Source organism: Falco peregrinus, chromosome 14 (genome assembly GCF_023634155.1).
Source record: "Falco peregrinus isolate bFalPer1 chromosome 14, bFalPer1.pri, whole genome shotgun sequence".
Lineage (NCBI taxonomy): Eukaryota > Metazoa > Chordata > Aves > Falconiformes > Falconidae > Falco > Falco peregrinus.
In genome coordinates, this window is record NC_073734.1 from 24,329,867 (window position 1) to 24,347,664 (window position 17,798).

Genomic DNA, 17,798 nt, shown 5'->3' on the forward strand with positions numbered 1-17,798 from the left:
GCCGCCCCCGCAAGCCCACGGCCGGCCGGCAGCCGGGACCCTCAGCAGCAGGGAGAGGCCCCCGCGGAAGGGGGCGGCCTCCCAGCGCCGTCAGGAGCACGAGTGGGCGGGGCTGCCGCGGGGCGGGGCTGCCGCGCGGGGGCCGCCCCAGCACAGGGGCCGCCCCAGTGCGCGCCGCGCCCGCCCAGCGGACCCTCCGGGGAGCGCATCGTGAGATGACGAAGCGCCATGCTGGTCTCCTATTGGCTGCTGGCGCTGTCCGTCGGCCGAAGGCCCGCCCCCCGCCCCGCTCAGCGGCGGGATAGGCCGCGCTCCACACGGCCGGAGAAGCCGCTGCGGGCGCCGCCATTTTCGGAGCCGCCGCCCTTGCGCCTGCGTCGGCCGGGAGCGAGCGGCCGCCGCGGGAGCGCGGCTGGCGGGAGGATGCGCGGGGGGTGAGGCGGGGCGGTGGCGGCTCCCTCCGCCGGCCGGCGGCAGGTAAGGGCAGCTCGAGGCGCTCCTCGGGGCCCCCCGCGGGGCCGCTTAGCGTCGCGGAGGCCGCGGCCCTCTCAGGGGCGCAGGGCCGGGAGGGGCCTGGGTGGTCTCGGCGGGACTCCCTCCGTGCAGACTGGCGCCCTGGGGTGAGGCGAGCGGGGCCTGCCCGGTGCGGCCTTCCGAGGTGCGATGGAGGCTGCCCGGCGCGGCGGGGCGGGGCCTGCGCGGTCCAGCCCGGTGAGGTGAGGTGAGGCCCGGCCGTGGGGGTCCCGCGCACACAGAGCCCGAGCCCCGCGCGCCCGGCCACCGAGGAGCCCCCCCGGGCCGTGCTAGAGGCGACCCCGGGGGTGGCGTGAGGGCCGGTCTGGCTTCCACGGTTTTCCAGCTGCCGCCGCCGCTGAGCTGGGTGGTGCTCGGCGTGCCAAAGGGGCCGTTGCCGTTGTGGGTCTCGACCGGGAAGGATGGAGCGGAGGTGGCGGTGGCCTGAGGTGTGGTGACGGTTCCTCAGGGCTTTGGACTCGTGGATTGTCACACAACCTGCCTGCACTGAATTAAAATAAAAGCACATTTAGTAAAGAAAGCGCGTCGGTCTCTGACTTCAACACACGAGCAACGTGCATGCGAAGCATTACCTGCAGAGCAGAGGTAGCTGTGTGCCAGAAGGCTCGATGAATGGTTTGGCAGGAAGAAATGACCTCGCGTGGGAGGTGACCTCCAGCTTCTCAGGTCGGTTGGGTAAAGTTCCCTCAGCTCTGTTCATGCTGGCAGAAGAGACCTTGCTGGCTTTTGGAGTGATGCCTACGGCCTGCATCAGCGTTTCTGTCACCTCTGCTGGGGTCGTTGTAGAACTGACAGTTCTGAGGCTGCATCTCTTTTCACAGGAGGTCTCTGCAGTGTGTTATGTCACAGGTATAAGTCCTTCTGCAGAGTGACAATCTGAGTAGTGCCTGTGTAGGTTTTGTCAAAGATTCTCATGCGTCCCAAAGATCCGTGAGGATGTTGCAAGCAGTAACAACTTTTATTACTTGTACAGCCCTTGTTATTTGTATTTGTTTTCTTTTCAAACTCAGTAGCAATGACCAACTGGATGAGGACAGTGCCCCTGTTGCTGGTGTGCTCTTCTTCCATACGCCTCACGTTTCTGGGAACCAAAATGGAGCCTTTTAGGATGAGTTGGAGAAGCATGAATTGCTTTCTCCTTCTGCAGAGCTGGTGTTACTCTTTCACTATGTTTTGCCATCTGTAATGGTCCACAATGATTTTGGGCCTCTGTAGTCCTTGGCTGTACTATCTAGTTTTTGAGGGTTATGCTATCTGAACTCCCTGGCTGCTTCATTGTGGAATGCAAATAGATCTTGTAGGAATCATCAGGTTTTTCATTGCTTTGGGTCCCATAAATGCCTGTTGCTACGTCTACCAAAAGACTCAAACAGCTCTGTTCTGTGACTGTAAGATGGAACTTCAGACTCGCCATGAAATTCAGCAAGAATGGAAATGTTTTGTGGCCACTGAAAGTAATGGCAGCTAGCAACAAGATTAAAGAGCTTTAAATGCTTCTATTTGGAAATTTAAGTTCAGAATGGCATTGCAGGCATTGATTATTTCACCTCTCTTAAAAAGGAGATTGATTTGTATCTCCTGATGCCCAAGACACCTCTTTTGGTCTGTTTTTCACCTCCAGGTAAAAGCCCTGCCTTTTGTTTCTGTGGAAGGGTCCTCAGGAAAGTGTTCATTCCAGTGTTTGATCACCAGAGATATCAATGCATGAGGATTTTAATTTCTGAAAGATTGGTTTATGGAAGGCTTTTCATGGTTTACTCAACTAATTCAGTGAGGATTGTTTGAAGGTTTGAGGCTTGCTGGATCCTAGAGTAAACATGTAGAAATTGTACCTGATTTTTAGCTGGTGTTGGTCACAGTTTCAGATGTTTCTATCTCTGAGCTATTTCCATGCTCTGCTGGATGGAGTTTTTGCTAGTTTTTAAGCTCAGCTACTTGTCATGCTAGATGAGACTTCTGCGTATTTGGCGACCCTCAGTAGATTCCTTGAACGTGTATAGTTTCCCTTTTGACTCCTTGTAAGTGGCTAATGTCGTGTCCTGTGGCAAGGCATTTCAGTTTACCAGTCTGATGCAAGAACCACCACCTTCAGATTGTTTTGATCCTGCCTTCTCTGGGCACCATTTGATTTGCTCTTGTATTGTGAGACACAGTGAAAAATTGTTTTTTCTCCATCCTAAGCCACTTCTCACTTTATTATCTTCTGTGATGTCTTTTCCAAACTTGGGAATCTTTGTTTGCTTAGGTCTTCCTTGTGTAGAAGATGTTGTATGCTTTTGATCACCTTTGTCTGCATCACTTCCAGCTCTACTTTCCTGTCTGCCCTCAGATGAGAAGTATCAGAAATGCATGTAGAGCTCCAGAGAACGGTGCTCTGGGGGCTTCCATGGTGGCACAGTGCTGTTCTTTTGAGGTCTCTGTTAGTTCTTTGTAGACTGTTAATTACAGCTGCCTCTTTCCTCAGCTGTGGCCTCATTCTGATAACTGGGTTTTTAGATTGCTTCCTCGAGGTGGCCTACACTGGGACATCTCCTCTACCAGCACTTGAGTGCATCTGCAAGGTCTATGTGCGGGAGGGTGGGATACCACTGTGTACCCCTTTTCAAAAGCTCTTGTTCAACCTCCCATCAACAGCTCTTTCAGCATTTACTCTAGTTCTGCTTGCACCACATACACTCTGTGACTTGCCCTGTGCAACAACTGTGTTTTCACTGCCCTTCAACACCCCCATCCATCCCACTGTGACTGTCCTGAGAAACCAGGACTTCCCAGTTGGTGAAAGACTGGAGAGGGAATAAGGGACTGTGGGTGGCCCTCGGGTGAGGGGAGAGAAACATGCCCTCTGGGCAGCGCCACTCTGCAGGGCCTGCTGGCTGCAGTGTTTGTAGGTTCTTGAGCCCTGCTGGGCCACATAACTGTGCAAGCCACATCTTCATATCCTGAGAGTGTGGCTGCTTTGCTATGAGCAGTTACTGAGGATGGGTTGGCTACTTGATTTGTTGTGGTAGTAGCAAGCTGGTGCCCTTAAGGTCCTGTATCATCAGGAGTTGGTCTCCATGGCAGTAAATCACTAGCTTTTGTGGGTTGTGGCAGCACCTTGTGTTTTGGGAATAAGTGAGGCTAAAAATAATTCCTCCTGAGTGGGGTTTTTAAGAGGAAGTTGGATAGGAAACAGAAGAAAGTAAAACTTAAAATGAGCAAGTGTTACAGAAATCAGCTTATTTGCGTAGCAGAAGTCCCCCTCTGCATGTGCTACAGTGTGCTCGTACTAGCATTTTCAAAGGATTCAAGCTTTTCTGAATTTTTGTCATGTGTAATTTTGATGTTGTTGAGCACATCTGTGCAATCTGGTGCAAGCAGGCACACACCTTGTCTCTATTCCATCTTGCTTAGTTTGTGTCTCTTCAGAAGAAGACGATGCTCTTTTTAGTGCAAGCATTTTTTCTTACTGCAGCCTATAAACTGCCAGATACGGATGTGTGGGGACTTCAACAGTTACACTTACTGTCCATCCGGTTGCAAGATTTTATTTTTGTTTGCATCACCTACAGAAAGCAAGCCTTGAATACAAGCCATCCTTCCTGCCAATAAATTACCCTTTTATGTAGAATAGTAAATATTTTTCAAGATTCTTTTAATACCATCGTTATTGGATTGTTCTGGTAAACGTTGGATAAAAAGTTAATTCAAATTAACTTTGTTTGTCCTGATAAAGAAAGGCAATGACTGTATCGCTGCAAACCTAACATCACATAGAATAATGAAAAAACATACTGAATTAATTTGGTAAATATTTCCTAAGGTGTTTTATAGCATCTGTAAGCATTTGTGTGTTTTGCAAAATAAATATTCACAAGTGCTGCCATTTCCCTAGTTTAGTGTCTACTACAAAAATACCTAGAAGGTCAGTCAGGGTTGCGGTTTTGTTATGCTGGTCAGTCTAAGCACCCCTAGACTAAAAAAACCTGCTGATTACACAGAAGGCATTTGCACTGTGGGTAGTTTGACTTTCATGCTGATACTTACTTCCCAGTGCTGTGTCAGGATTTGCTTTCACACATTGTAACAGCAGGAGTATTTTAGGATGGGGAGATGAGTAACTGTCTCCTTTCAAACAGATGGTGGTTCTTGTTGCTTGTGGGACTTTTTTCCCCAAGGTATTGATCTGGTATTGGTGCCAGTTCTCTCTTTAAACGTGGTCTTATAAACTTCTAAAGAAAACTGAATTTTAAGAAGAAAACTTTCTTCTTAAAAAAAATGAAAAATTCAAAAAGGGTCAGTAGTGGGTGTGGTAGATAAGAATTCAAAAAGGCACAGAACAAAAGCCAGATTGTAAGTTGCTGGGGTGCCACAGGTTGAGGAGACTTCTGACATCTCTCCTTGAAGCTGGCATTAAGGTGAATGCTAAAGGCAGTTTAGCCATTTGTGGCCAGAAGCAGTTCCAAGACAAACTGGCAAGTAGGGATCCGAAGGGATTAATTTACCAGGAAATACTTAACAAAAGTAGTGTGACTTAAACAAATGTTTTTGTCTAGGGAGTATAATTCTGTGCAAACTCCTGCATTCCTGGAGATTAAATGCCATGGGCAGAAGGAGGTATTTTTAACTGTCCTAAGTAAAACTTTTGACTAGCCATAGTGGACACAGAGGAGCGCCCTTTTCCTTTCTGAAAGCGGTTTTCTATGTATTTAAACACTGACATCATCTCTCCTTGTAGCCTTCTCCTCCCCAGGCTAAACAAGCTCAGTGAATCCAGGCTTTCCCCACAGGACATATTTTCTTGATGCTCTCTGGAGCAGCTTCACTGTTTGCCATAAAATTACTAAGTTTCAAGTAGTTGGTTTCAGTTTGTGTATTTAATTTGTAAGAAAGATTTACGTGTCCAAAAGCTTGCCTATTATTTCCAGTTATTTTAGTCGGTCTAGTAAAAGATATTACCTGATCTCACAAGCCTTTATCTCATTTAGAGACTTACATCATCACAACTACAGCAGCTCTGCTTTTACTGCTGGTGCGATAGACTCTATGTCATGTCCTCTTGAGATTTCCTGTCGCTCCCAGTTTGTGCCTTGCTGCCTCTGGTTTGTCCCAGTGTGTGTGTGTTTTTCTGTATGTGTGTCCTGAGTTTGGAAGCTCAGGAGATGCTCGTGACTTTGTCAAGCTACTTTCTTGCAATTGTTCTGAAAGGAATGTTAGACTTGTCCCTTTGGGGGGTTTTTGGATTTTTCGTTAGGATCTTTGAAAATTTTGAATGCCGTTTTGAAGGATAGAAGCTAGCGTTCAGGCTAGATGTGTTTGATATCAAAATACACCTTTTGTTGATACTGATTTGTAACTTTTCATGTTTTAGGAACTGTGGATGGAACAGAAAGCTGAGGAGCCGAACATCTTATTGAATGCCTACATGTAGACCCTGATGCTTGAATGAATGCAGAATGAAAATGCTTCCTGGAGTGGGTGTGTTTGGCACTGGCAGCACCGCCCGGGTACTGGTACCCTTGCTGAGAGCAGAAGGCTTCTCCATTGAAGCGCTTTGGGGGAAGACTGATGAGGAAGCCAAACAGCTGGCAGAGGAAATGAACATCTCCTTCCACACAAGTCGGACTGATGATGTCTTGCTGCACCAGGACGTGGATTTGGTTTGCATCAATATCCCTCCACCACTAACTCGGCAAATTGCTGTGAAGGCTCTAGGTACCTTTTTTCTTTGGAGTGGGACCAAAAATCCGTAGCTTGTTGGCAGATTGACATTTGAAGCCAGTACCCCAGTACAATTCTGGTTGCACCAACATGCAGATGTAGTGCTAAAGGTTTTGTGGAATTGGTAGCACCATCTGCAAGAGAGGTTACCTAGATTATTTTTTTTAAAAAAATACTGTTTATAATTGCTTACAGCTTTGCAAATCCTGAACAAATTGGGCTAAAATATCTCATGTCTTCTCCAGACTGAAATTATGGTGGTGGGGAGGTTTTAATAAAAACAAGCTGTTTCAGAGATAAGGGGGTAAAATGTTTTTATGCCCATATAAAAAAAACAAAAACAAAACAAACAAAAAAAAAAACAACCAAAAAATCAACAGTGACAAAGCCCCCCAAAACCCCAAACAACCTAAGTTGTTTAATTCATTTCAAATCTTCCCATGTTCTTCAATAAGAAACCAAGATTTGCCTGGGGTGGGGGGTTGATCAGCTCTGCTTTCTGTTTTCCCCACAAATAAAAACAAACTTGACTGTTAGAAGCCTTTGAAAAAATGTTTGCATGCACTCGGCAGAATCTTGTGAGTTAGGACCTAAATTCTCTGCAGGTGCTGTTTTCAGCCGAAGTGCTGTGACCCTGGCCACCACCTGGAGCTCTCTTTGGACATCTGTGTCCGTAGCAGGCTGGTATGATCCTGGGTGCAGACTGGCTGGAGAAGTCCTTCCACCTGATGCAGGAGGGCAGATGTTGGAGACAGCAGGAGGAATCCAGCAAGATGGGCTGGGTTGAAGGTTCTGAGACAAAAGGCACGACATCCCAGACTGGTTGGGCAGGGAGATGGGAGCCAGCTGCCTGGGCATCCTCACATTTCTTAATTCTCCAGCATGTGACTTTGTAGTGTTAAATGTCCTCTCACATAGTACAGGGTGGGTGTGAGTTTGTGTCTATTTTGTAAATAACAAGTGTGATAGTCTTACTGTGTTTACAGGAGATCCACATGAGTTAATTTCAGGCTGGGTAATGTATCAAACAAACCAGGGTGGTTTGTTGCTCTTGGCCTCTTCCTTCTACAGTAATTTGATTTGGAAGTAAACAACTTCCTGCACAAACATTTGCAGTGCCACTTAGATGTGCAGAGGGAGATTTCGGGCTTCTCCCCCCCCACTCCCTCTTTTTTACATTGTTAAATCTGTTTACCTTGAGAGTACTGTCCTTTTGAGATTAAGGTATTCTAATTTTTTAATATTTGAACTGTAAGTTAGAATTAATCTCTTTAAATATGCTAAAAGTCCTTTTAAATGCTTGTTAAGTAATAAGTGTTTCACTAGTTCTCATGGTTTTTTGGTGGTGAAGTGGGCTAAAAGGAGAGAACTGAACCTTTTCTGGCAAGTTATTAACTGAAATGGATTGAGATTCTTTCTTCAAATGCTGAGAACCTGCAAGATGGTGTTATCCAGAGGAGGAAAGGGGGATAAAGGTGGTGCAGAAGTGGAGAGGCAATATGTATGCTTGACCGCAAGTATAGATAAGCGGAAAGCTGAAAAAGGTAGGGAAATGAATGGATGAAACAGCAAAAGGTGGTTTATTCTTCACATCTGTCTGTCTTGAAACGTTCTGATCTGCAAACTGATATAAGCATCTCCGACCCACTGTGGTACTGACTTTGTCTTTCAGCTTTCTAGGTTTGTCGCAATGGTATTTACAGATCCGCTACCAAGTATGTCGTGACATGTTTTAAGCCAGTGCTGGATGGCTTGCTGTCGTTGAGCCTTCTGAAGGAACACAAAGTCAGGGTAGGGCCAAAGATGGCAAGTAAATTTTCTCTGAAAGTTCAGATTGATACAGGGATGTTTATAATTGGAGAGTTATTGACTGTGAATTGTATATAATTGGTGGTTACTGGCAGAGAGATTGGGTTGAAGAAAAGATGTGGTGCAGTGATAATGGTCTTGTGTGTTTTGCTTTGTTGGGGTTGGTTGGTTTTAAAGTGCTTACACTTTTACTTATTTGTATATGTGTTTTATACTTTATTTAAAAATGAGCTTAAATTTTTATTTCTGGCAGAGAGAAGCGAGAGACACCCAGTTTTTCTAGGCAGTGCAATTTCCTTGCCCAAGTTTTACTGACAGACATCCATAAACAAGCCTAGGTGCAACTTTGTCATGATGGGGACAAAGCAGTAGCACTGGATTGAGTTCATGAACCAGACATAACAGATCAAAGCCCAGAGGATAATTCAAATTAAAATAAGTGTAATCTTATGGTTTATCTCCACAACAGGCAAAGCAAGAAGCTATCCTGAAACTTGTGCTGCTTTTGATCTCAGAGCAACTAAATTAATATCACAAAATGTCTGTGTTGTGGTTCATGTCCCACAGTTAAAATGCATCCACCTTTGCATTAGGTGAGCACAGAGTGGAGTTACCAACTGGAGTGGAATGTAAAGTATGAGATGTTTGTGCATGAGGTGAAGTTCAGCGAGGCAGAGCATGAGAAGTCCTCGGAGTAAAATTTCTTTCGGGATGCTAAAGATAATGCTGCTGCGTGTACTGAGCCCAGCCATCAAATGGATGGTTTGTGGAATGGCTACAGAGGAACCTTTTACTTGTCTCTCTTGGTTCATGGTGGTTGACTACATCATTTAAGGCATCTTTGCAACATAGATTGTTTGGCCTCCTGATTTTGTGGAGTCCCTAAAAACTGTAGCATGTATATGTTAATTATGAAGGAAGGAGTCAGAAAGGTCACTGTCACTGCTTTGTGTTGTGACAAATCCAGATTTCCTGTTCTTGAAACAGGATGAACAAGCGTGCTGTGGCTGCTCTTTGCATACTGTGCTTCCCGTCTCTGTAAAAAGTAGCATGGAGGTCTTTTCAAACCACAGGCAAACAAGAAATGAGATGGAGTGTGTTTTGGAATGAGTCTTCATTCACTGTGAGGCTCCCAAAGCCAACTACATCCAAAACAGCCGGTTATTCAGGGAGACTCCTCAGACATTCCCAACTTCTTATGGTGGACAGAGCAACGGTCTGATATGCTTCAACAGCGGCCAGTTGTACACCTTCCTAGGCGCTATCTCAGGTATCTGACATTATTCAGGGGAGTAAAGATCTGGGGCTTCAGTTCAATGGCCATACTTACATGGGACATACTTACCACGTACGTGGTTTGTACCCAGCCTGAGGCATAGAGGACACCCTGGCTCACATGCATGTTGATTGCAGAGAGAGCCAGCTCTTCAAGGTCTGGGCTGTGCTGCTCCCACCTTTTCATGAACAGTCCCCCTCCTAAGGCCCTGGTGGGTTGCAGGGTCTCTTCTCCTCCCTCCTGCCCGTGCTGGCACCTTCCCTGCCAGGAGGGAGGAGTGGGCTGGGGGGTCCTAGCAGTTGCCGGGGCCTGTGTCCCTCCGCAGCACCTGTGATGGCTCTGAGCAGCATCCACCAGGTAGCATGAGAAAGCAGTGAGTCTTCTGTGCTTGCATTTTACTAACCAGGGCTGTAAAATACTTAACGTATGGCAAGTTTTGGATGTGGCATGGCTAAGCAGCTGCAGGGGAAGCTGATGCCTCAGTGCTGATGGACAGTGTGGATCTGACTAGAGATGTAAAATTCCTTTGGGAGAATTTTTTTTTTCTGCTGTCCAATAAGTCTCAACTCCACCTGTTTTTTTTTTTTATTACTTCCATAGGATGCAAACATGCTTTAAATCTGGCATTTCATTAAGTGAAGCTATGATTTGGCTGTATTACATTAATGAGAGTCAAAAGACTTCTGTTTAAATGTTCAGTTTATTTACTAAATCAGGAATTGGTTTGAGAATTCTTGGATCCTAGCAGGTACTTTTGTCCCTGAGCACAGGGAGTAGATTAGGTTTGTTTAAGGACTGCTGGCAATGTGACCTCTTACTCCTTTTTTCACTCCCTCTTAGTGCAACAACCAGTTGAATAGCAGTAGATAGAAGGACTTAAGTGGAGCACTGGTCTGCAGATGCTGATGTGCTCCCTGCAGACAGGGTTCATTCTGAGGTGTGCACAGAGAAGACCATGAGGCATGTTGTTAGGACAGCCTGGAGCTGCTGTCACTACCTCCGAGGTGGGGAATCCCAGCTCCACATCCTTCCTTCCAGGTGTGTAGTGCCTTCTGTAGGGCTTAGTCATCTGTGAGCTGATTTAACCTGCCTGCTTGGAAAGAAAAAGCTTCCTTTCCTAAACTGAGCTCAGCTGGTGAGCTGAACTGGCTCACAGAGGACTCTGAGGAACACCAGAGCCACATGGTAATTCTCATGTCTCCTAGCTGGTGAGGACCTCAACAGAAAATTTTGTAGCAGTGATCTAAGAAAACAATACGGTTAAAAGTTCAGGTTATTCATTATCAAAATAATAGTAACAAGACAAGGGTTTTAAGTTGCTCTGCCTCAGAAGACGGAAGACATGGCCATCACATCAGCAAGGGACCTTGTAGCCATTTCCGACTTGGCCCTTGCTGCACGGCCGTCTCTGTGAGCCTGGGGCAGCTGGGGGGATGTCCCACTGAGGGCAGCAGCAGGGTTATCCCAGAGACTTTCTGGTGTGGTCAGCTCTCCATCCTGGCACCCCAGCGCTTGGCAGCATGTGCTGAGCTGTTAGAGCGCTGCGCCGACTGCCATCCCAAAGAAAGGCATCAGTCAGCTTCAGCTCTTCAGGTGGCTCAGCCTGCACTGGCAAAAGGAGCGCAGTGCTGACGTGAGGCTGCGTGGCAGGCAAGGGCAGCCTGCTGTGACTAACCAGGCTGCAACAGCTGTCCCTGGGTGGCAGGGGTGGTCACCTTTGGCTCAGCCCTCTCTGTTCCCAGTCCCCTGCTGCAGGGACGCAGCCCCTTTTGTGTGGACGCTATCGGGCTCCCTGAAGAGCCAGCTTGGGGCAATAACCTGCCAGAAAAAGAGCCAAGATGAATGAATATTTCTGTGTTGGGTTTGTACCCTGAGCCAGGTCCTGTACCGCCAAATACGTGGTGGAGGATGGTGGGGTTGTGCAAGGAGGGGAGCGGCACCAGCAGAGCGCTGACTGCTGAGCTGTACCCTGCGCGTACACGGGTTGAGAGTTGCTTTTATTTTTCACAAACTTTGAGAACTGGATATCTGCTTAGGATGCTGTGAAGGTACTTTTGGGTTTTGTTTGTATTGTACTGTAACCTGGCTTGAGGTAAGTGCATTTAAACAAGGAGGCTGATAAACAGGGCACCAAAGCATCTCAAGATGCTTCAGCTGGCCCTGCACAACATTGAACAGTGTTGTGCCAATCTCAGCAGCAGAGACTGGGGACGAGGGAGTTGGAAATGGTCCCTGGAACAGGGGCTACCACTAGGCAGCCAGGGTGTCCCCAGGGAGTTTGACCTTACCCTCTGTTCATTAAAGCCTCTGTTGACTCGCACCAGTTTAGGGGGTATCTTTGGAAGAGGCCGCTAAAAACTGCAGTCTTGTCGTTTTCTGACTGGATTTTGCTTGTGTGTATTGGAAATGTAGGCTGTGAGTTTTCTCTAGCCGTAGTTGTCCCCTGGCTGAGCTGGGCACAGCACTGTGTCACTGGAGCTCGCTGGCCCCTGTCCCACTGGGAGGGTTCCTGAAAGGCTTGCTCAGTGCAGCCAGGAGGTGGAGCGCCAAGAGCAAGAACTGCAGCGGGGGATCTGGCTTCCCCTCTCCTTCGAGAGACTGATTTAAGTGCTTGTGCTGGTATCTTTTCATCGGGGAGTCAATTAAAAGCTGTTGTGAGCAGGGAGCGCAGTCTGCTGCTGGGTAAGAAGCAGCTTTCAGAGGGGCGCCTACCACTGTGTGCAGCAATTCCCACAGTTCTTAGGCAGAAACTGGTGTGACGTGACTGACCTTTCAGGTCTGACATCACCAGTTAACATCTGGAGACCTGTAGGTATGCCCCTGATTGTTACATTGAAAAATATATAGGTAAGTTTTATCGGTCATATCAGATGTATATGGAAAAGTAAAGCTGTGTTGTGAGAAAAGGGAAGATGGCAGAGGAAGAGGAAATACCAACAAAACATAAAATGTAGGATTTTGGTTGAAGCTTGCACTGGGATGCTCTTTTATATTACTTTCTTTCTGCTTTAAAGTTAAAATATGAGTTACTGACTGCCCACATTGATTCAGGCTGAGCACAATATAAAGTGCATCAGTAGGAATAAAAGCGCAGTAGGTCAGCTTGTGAGCGCAGCTCTCATCTGTGTAACTCTTTATCACCTTTGTAGTCTAATTGTACGAGTCAGCTGTATGTGCAGACCAAAATTTTGCTTTCCAATCAGCAATGCTTTTAAAACAATCCACTTAACAAGAATTAGAAATAATGCTTTGGTATTCTGTACACAGACCACTAAGTATCTTCTATGTCCCATTTAAAATAATGAAATTCTCAGTGATGGTGAAATGCAAAGCGTAAATCAGATGTCCCCTTCGCTCACCTCTTCCCTGCAGGGTACATGATGTTTTTTTCCTCTGGCAGTACAGGCATTCAAATAATTTTATAGCTACAACATGCAAATTGTGTCTTGTTTTGATGCCACGTGATGCCATTTGGCCAGTTATCTTTCATGATGTAAAAAATCCTGTCTTTATTTGGAGCCTCTCTCTGTGGGAGTTTGTCAGCTCTGCAACCGGAACATCTTGGAAGCAGCTTTGAGCCTTGCTGCACTTGGCATTCCTATTTTAGTTCCCAGACCTTTGCCTTTGAAATTGCAGCAGGAAAGCCTGACTTTTAAAAACATCACTTCTCGGCAACCTTTGGGACATCTGAGCATGTTTTGCTTGTGTGTGCTATTTTTTTTTCTTCCCCATTTGTGCTGCAGGAATAGGGAAGAACGTGATCTGTGAGAAAGCTGCTACCTCTGTGGATGCCTTCAGGATGGTCACAGCTGCCAGGTATTACCCCAAGCTGATGAGCATTGTTGGCAATGTTCTCCGTTTTTTGCCCGCCTTTGTGAAGATGAAGCAGTTGATAGAGGAGCACTATGTGGGCAGCGTGATGATCTGTGACGTACGAGTTTATGGGGGAAGCTTGCTCAGTCACAAGTACAACTGGATCTGTGATGAGCTGATGGGAGGAGGTGGTCTGCATACGATGGGAACCTACATTATCGATCTCTTAACTCACCTCATCAGCAGGAGAGCAGAGAAGGTCCATGGTTTGCTCAAGACTTTTGTGAAGCAGAACACAGCGATAAGCGGGATCCGCCATGTCACTAGTGATGACTTCTGCTTTTTCCAGATGCTAATGAGCGAGGGTGTCTGTTGCACTGTGACTCTCAACTTCAACATGCCTGGATCGTTCATCCACGAAGTCATGATTGTTGGGTCTGCTGGGCGCCTCATAGCTCGTGGCACGGACTTGTATGGGCAGAAGAACACTGCGCTCCAGGAAGAACTACTGTTTACAGACTCTCTGACTGTCAACAAGGGCCTTTTGGATAAGGGGTTTAAAGACATCCCGCTGCTTTACCTAAAAGGAATGGTATACATGGTGCAAGCACTGCGGCAGTCTTTCCAAGACCAGGAAGACCGTCGGACATGGGATCATAAACCTGTTTCTATGGCAGCCTCTTTTGAAGATGGTCTGTACATGCAAAGTGTAGTAGAGGCCATCAAGAAATCCAGCAGGTCAGGGGAGTGGGAGGCTGTGGAGGTGATGACTGAGGAACCAGATGCCAATCAAAACCTCTGTGAGGCGCTTCAGAGAAATAACTTATGAACACTCCTGTTTTGGAAGATAGGGCAATTAACACTTCTGGCTGTAATGTAAAAAAAACCTCCATTTTTAAGATACGTAGATTCTTATTTAATAGCCTTGGTTTCTTGGGTTTTTTAAACATGTAACATGCCATGTTCTGATAGAAACTGTTCTGATTTGTTTAAATGTTTCTGGTTTTGCAAACATTTAATTTTTGTCTTGGAGACTGGTAGGAAAACTTGAATTGCCCTTTGCACTTGCAGTAGCTGAAGTGAAGCATGGGAGCTCTGCCATTGCATGGCTTGGAAATGGGACACAACCCTTGTTGCACAGGTTGCTTATTTTAACAATTTTAACATGAGAGCACGTAGAACAAGATCAGGGAGTATCTGTTGTTCAGATGCCTTTTCCTTCTCTCTTGGAGACTGATTAAGTTTTACTCTGTAAAAATTTATAAAAGAGTTTAGTGATGTAACAGGTCTCTAAACTCCTATAGGACAATAAGTAAAGGAATGGATTAAAGTTTGTAACATAAGGGTCAGCCTTTTGGCTTCCTGCACGTGGCAAATGTCTTTCAAAGTCATTTAAACTGGTGTTTTATTTAAATGATGCTATGAATTCTGTTGACAGTGTCTTGGCAGGAAAATCTTCAGGAAGTCTGTGATGATTTGTGCTATTCTTTTATATCTGTAGGCATTATTCCCTCTACTCCAGAAGCTGCCTGCACCCAGCAGGTTTTTTCTCTAAGCTCTGTGTCAGTCGGTTGTGTTTACTGCCCGGCAGCACCAGTGCTGTGACTGCGGGGCCACGTTCCCGTTTCTGGGACTGTTCATAGGTGCCTCCCAGGGTCACGGGATTCCCACAGTGTCGTGGGCAATGAAGTTGTACAGCATTAACCTTCTGGGGACCTGAACATGGAAGTAAGGAGGTGTTTCCTACCTCTGGCAGCTCTCTTAACGTGCTGGCGGGGTGATTGTCACACTACATGCATCCTGATAGTTGAGAGAACGGGGACTGAACTGTCATGGGTCAGTCAGCTCTTAAATCTCAAACACTGGACACTGACCCTCTGGCCCTGCCCGTCCTCGTGCCCTCCTGCAGCTTGTGTCCAGTGGAGAGATTGGTTGGCAGATGGTGGGTGGAAGTTCCTTCCACCTGAGAAACGTTTCTCTCTGAGGCAGGTATGTGGAAGGAGGAGTCCAGTTTTACTACATTTATTTTGTGTACTTGAAAGTTTTTTTTAATGTATTTCCCACTAAACTGTAACCCTGTATATTTATACATATTAACATGCCAACTGCTGTTTCATAAGCTGGTCCTTCCTGAAAAGGAACTTGTTTTCTACAGAAATAAAATGTTGTGTGTGTTTGAGGGAAATTATGCAGCTGCGTGCTTGTGTTTGATCTGGTCAAGCTAAAACCATCTTCATAAGTGTGAACAGGAGACTTGCAGCTGGGGCTCAGGACCTGTGGGGTCCTTCCCTACTTTTGTGCTCTTTTGTTGCCAGCTGAGTAGCTCGGGGGTGGGAGAAGCTGTGTGATACCTGGCGATAGAGCTCTGTGCTATCTCAGCAAGTGTCATCTGTTTATCACCAAGGGAAAGACCCACCAGAAAACCTATTTCCCACCTCTTTGCTCTTTCCCTCCGACTACAGCTGCTGAATAGCTGGTTTTGGAGATCCTCTTGCCTACCTTGGACTCACAGTGTTAACTTTTGTGATTAGCAGGCTCTTTGTTTTCCTGCCTGACTCATTGTAGAAACTACTGGAAGACCAACTAAGAAGCAAAGCCCTCGCAGTATTGATGGGCCCACTTTCTTTGCTTAGTGTGTAAATTGGGCATTTACCTTCAGGTATTTACTTTCAAAGCGCTAGAACTCTTAACAGAGAGAAGTCTGCTGACATGCTGTCTGAAAGGGCAGGAGCGTGGCTGCTCCTGTGCTCTGTGTGGTCTCATCTCTGCTGTGAGCTGGATGAAGGAAGCAAATGCTTGAGATGCGTTCACTGTTCCCAGGTGCAGCAGTGAAAGCTGCATCTCTGCAAACCTTCCTTTGCAGGTGGAGGGTGGGTGTTCCTGCGACAGCTCTGAGCATCTAACCTGTGTGCTGTGTGGAGCAGGTGAGAGAATGTCTCCTGAGCTCACCTGGAAGTTTCTGCCTGTGTTCAGACAGAACAGCTCTGGCTTCTTTCATGCCACTTTTGGATGTGTTGTGAAACTGTCCTTGGACTAGCAGCTTTCCTTTGTGCCTTTGTCAGTGTGTCTGTACCAGGCAGAAAATCCTAAAGTACAGCTCCTTCTGCAGAAGAAGGAAGCACCAAACATCCCCAGGTGATCCCAGTAAAGGAAGGAGGGTGCCAAGACTGTGGAGATGTGACTGCAGAATTGTGCAGAGGGGTGAAATGGGCCTCTTGTAGGCTGGCTACAGCCTCCAGCTGGCCTGCACCGGCAGAGGGATGGTGGCCAAGGGAGCAGTCCTTTGGGCGAGGCAGTGCCTGTTGTGAAACCTCGACTCCCCCACGCAACCCCCGGCTGTCTAACAGAGGTGGTGGAAGCACCGGCTGGTTAGCGCTGCTCAAGAGGGGGACTGACCAGGCTCTGCCTGCTGGACTGAAAGGCAGCGCCACACCATCCCCTCCTGCGTCCCCTGCGCAGGGTGATCTGCGGCAGCTGGTCCCCATCTTCCTGCTTCTCACACACGAGGAAGGAATGGCAACACATGCATTGTAAGACCAAGTGACACACAGCTTTTATTTTACGATGAAAAATTGCTCTTCCCTCGCCCCCTCCCTTTTATTTTTTTTCTTTTCCCAAGGCAAATCTGGTTTTCTGCAACCAGGGAAGAAAACCAGTAAGCCTGCAGCTGTTTGTACGGGTGAGGGGATGATCACCACCCTGCAGGTTGGGCAGTAGCCAAATGGGCAGCAGAAAGCTGCGTGGCTATTCATCCTGAGGAAAGAGCAGTGTCATGAGGTGATCTGCCTGTGCAAACAGCCTATCGATATCAATCTCCATGCATTCATCACCTTCCTCTGGGGCTGGCATCTCCAGAGCGCTGCTGGCCCAGGTGTCTGCAAGGGGAGTGAGTGCATCAACAGTTCAGCCAGCTCCTCAGAGACAGGCTGAGTATTCGCACCAGCAGGATGTCAGGTCCCAGCACCATGGGCGGGATGGCCACTCTGGGTCTCCAGCCTGGCCTCCTGCTTGGAGCAGGCCTGTCACCAGCTCCAGCTCAGGCTGGCCGTGGCTTTGGCCCACCATGTCTTGGAAAAGAACTCTGGAACCCGGGGACTGTAGGAGTCACAACTGAAGAGTGCAGTCCTAGGGGAAAAGGTCCTACTCTGTTCAGCTGGGCCACCTAAGAGCTTCAAGAGAAAACCTAAGGGCAGAGCTGCTGCAAATGGTGACCCAGAGACATCCAAGCTGCTTCTCTAATAGCTGGGGGCAAGGGCAGAAGAAACACGATAAGGTGACAAAACCTGCACAGGCAAGGGCAAAGCCTTTGTTTCTGGGGGTCAAGCTATGGGGACCTGCAGGTCGCTGGCGGGACGAGGCCTGGGGAATATGGGGGCTGGGTAAACCTTGCTGGAGCTCACCCTCTGGCTGTGGAGCAGCTGTTCCCCCAGGGGTTGCAGGGCTTGGCTGTGCCAGCTCTGGGACTTCATCCTCTCCTGCTGACGGGTGCATCAGCTCTGGCACGTCAAAGTTGATATACGAGGGTCGCTTGTGGCACCGTTGTTCTGGAGAGGTACAAGAAGAGCCCGATGCTGACAACCCCTTCCCTGCCAGGGCTTTGCTCATGGGCTGCAGCAGCCCTGGGAGGAGAGGAAGAGCAGCACCCCTGTGAGGAGGGGAACAGTGC

The 17,798-nt window shown here is 47.6% G+C and overlaps 1 protein-coding gene across 4 annotated transcripts; it reads left to right on the forward strand.

Annotated features, from left to right (window-relative positions):
- The first annotated feature begins 319 nt into the window (after nucleotides 1-319).
- GFOD2 (glucose-fructose oxidoreductase domain containing 2) lies at nucleotides 320-15,317 on the forward strand. 4 transcript variants are annotated; one of them, XM_055819129.1, is made up of 3 exons: nucleotides 320-477; nucleotides 5,885-6,228; nucleotides 13,063-15,317. In XM_055819129.1, exons 2-3 carry the CDS (start codon nucleotides 5,970-5,972, stop codon nucleotides 13,959-13,961), a joined length of 1,158 nt encoding a protein of 385 aa, XP_055675104.1. In that variant the 5' UTR covers nucleotides 320-477; nucleotides 5,885-5,969; the 3' UTR covers nucleotides 13,962-15,317. The 4 variants fall into 4 exon arrangements, with proteins under 4 accessions (XP_055675104.1, XP_013152519.1, XP_027638030.1 ...); XM_013297065.3 differs by lacking the exons at nucleotides 320-477; nucleotides 5,885-6,228 and adding an exon at nucleotides 7,007-7,158; XM_027782229.2 differs by lacking the exons at nucleotides 320-477; nucleotides 5,885-6,228 and adding an exon at nucleotides 7,017-8,025.
- Nucleotides 15,318-17,798: the final 2,481 nt, after the last annotated feature.

Coding starts and splice junctions, on each gene's coding strand:
- GFOD2 (XM_055819129.1), top strand. CDS start 5,970: ATGAAAATGCTTCCTGGAGTGGGTGTGTTTGGCACTGGCAGCACCGCC. Junction 6,229..13,062: donor AATTGCTGTGAAGGCTCTAG/GTACCTTTTTTC, acceptor TTTGTGCTGCAG/GAATAGGGAAGAACGTGATC.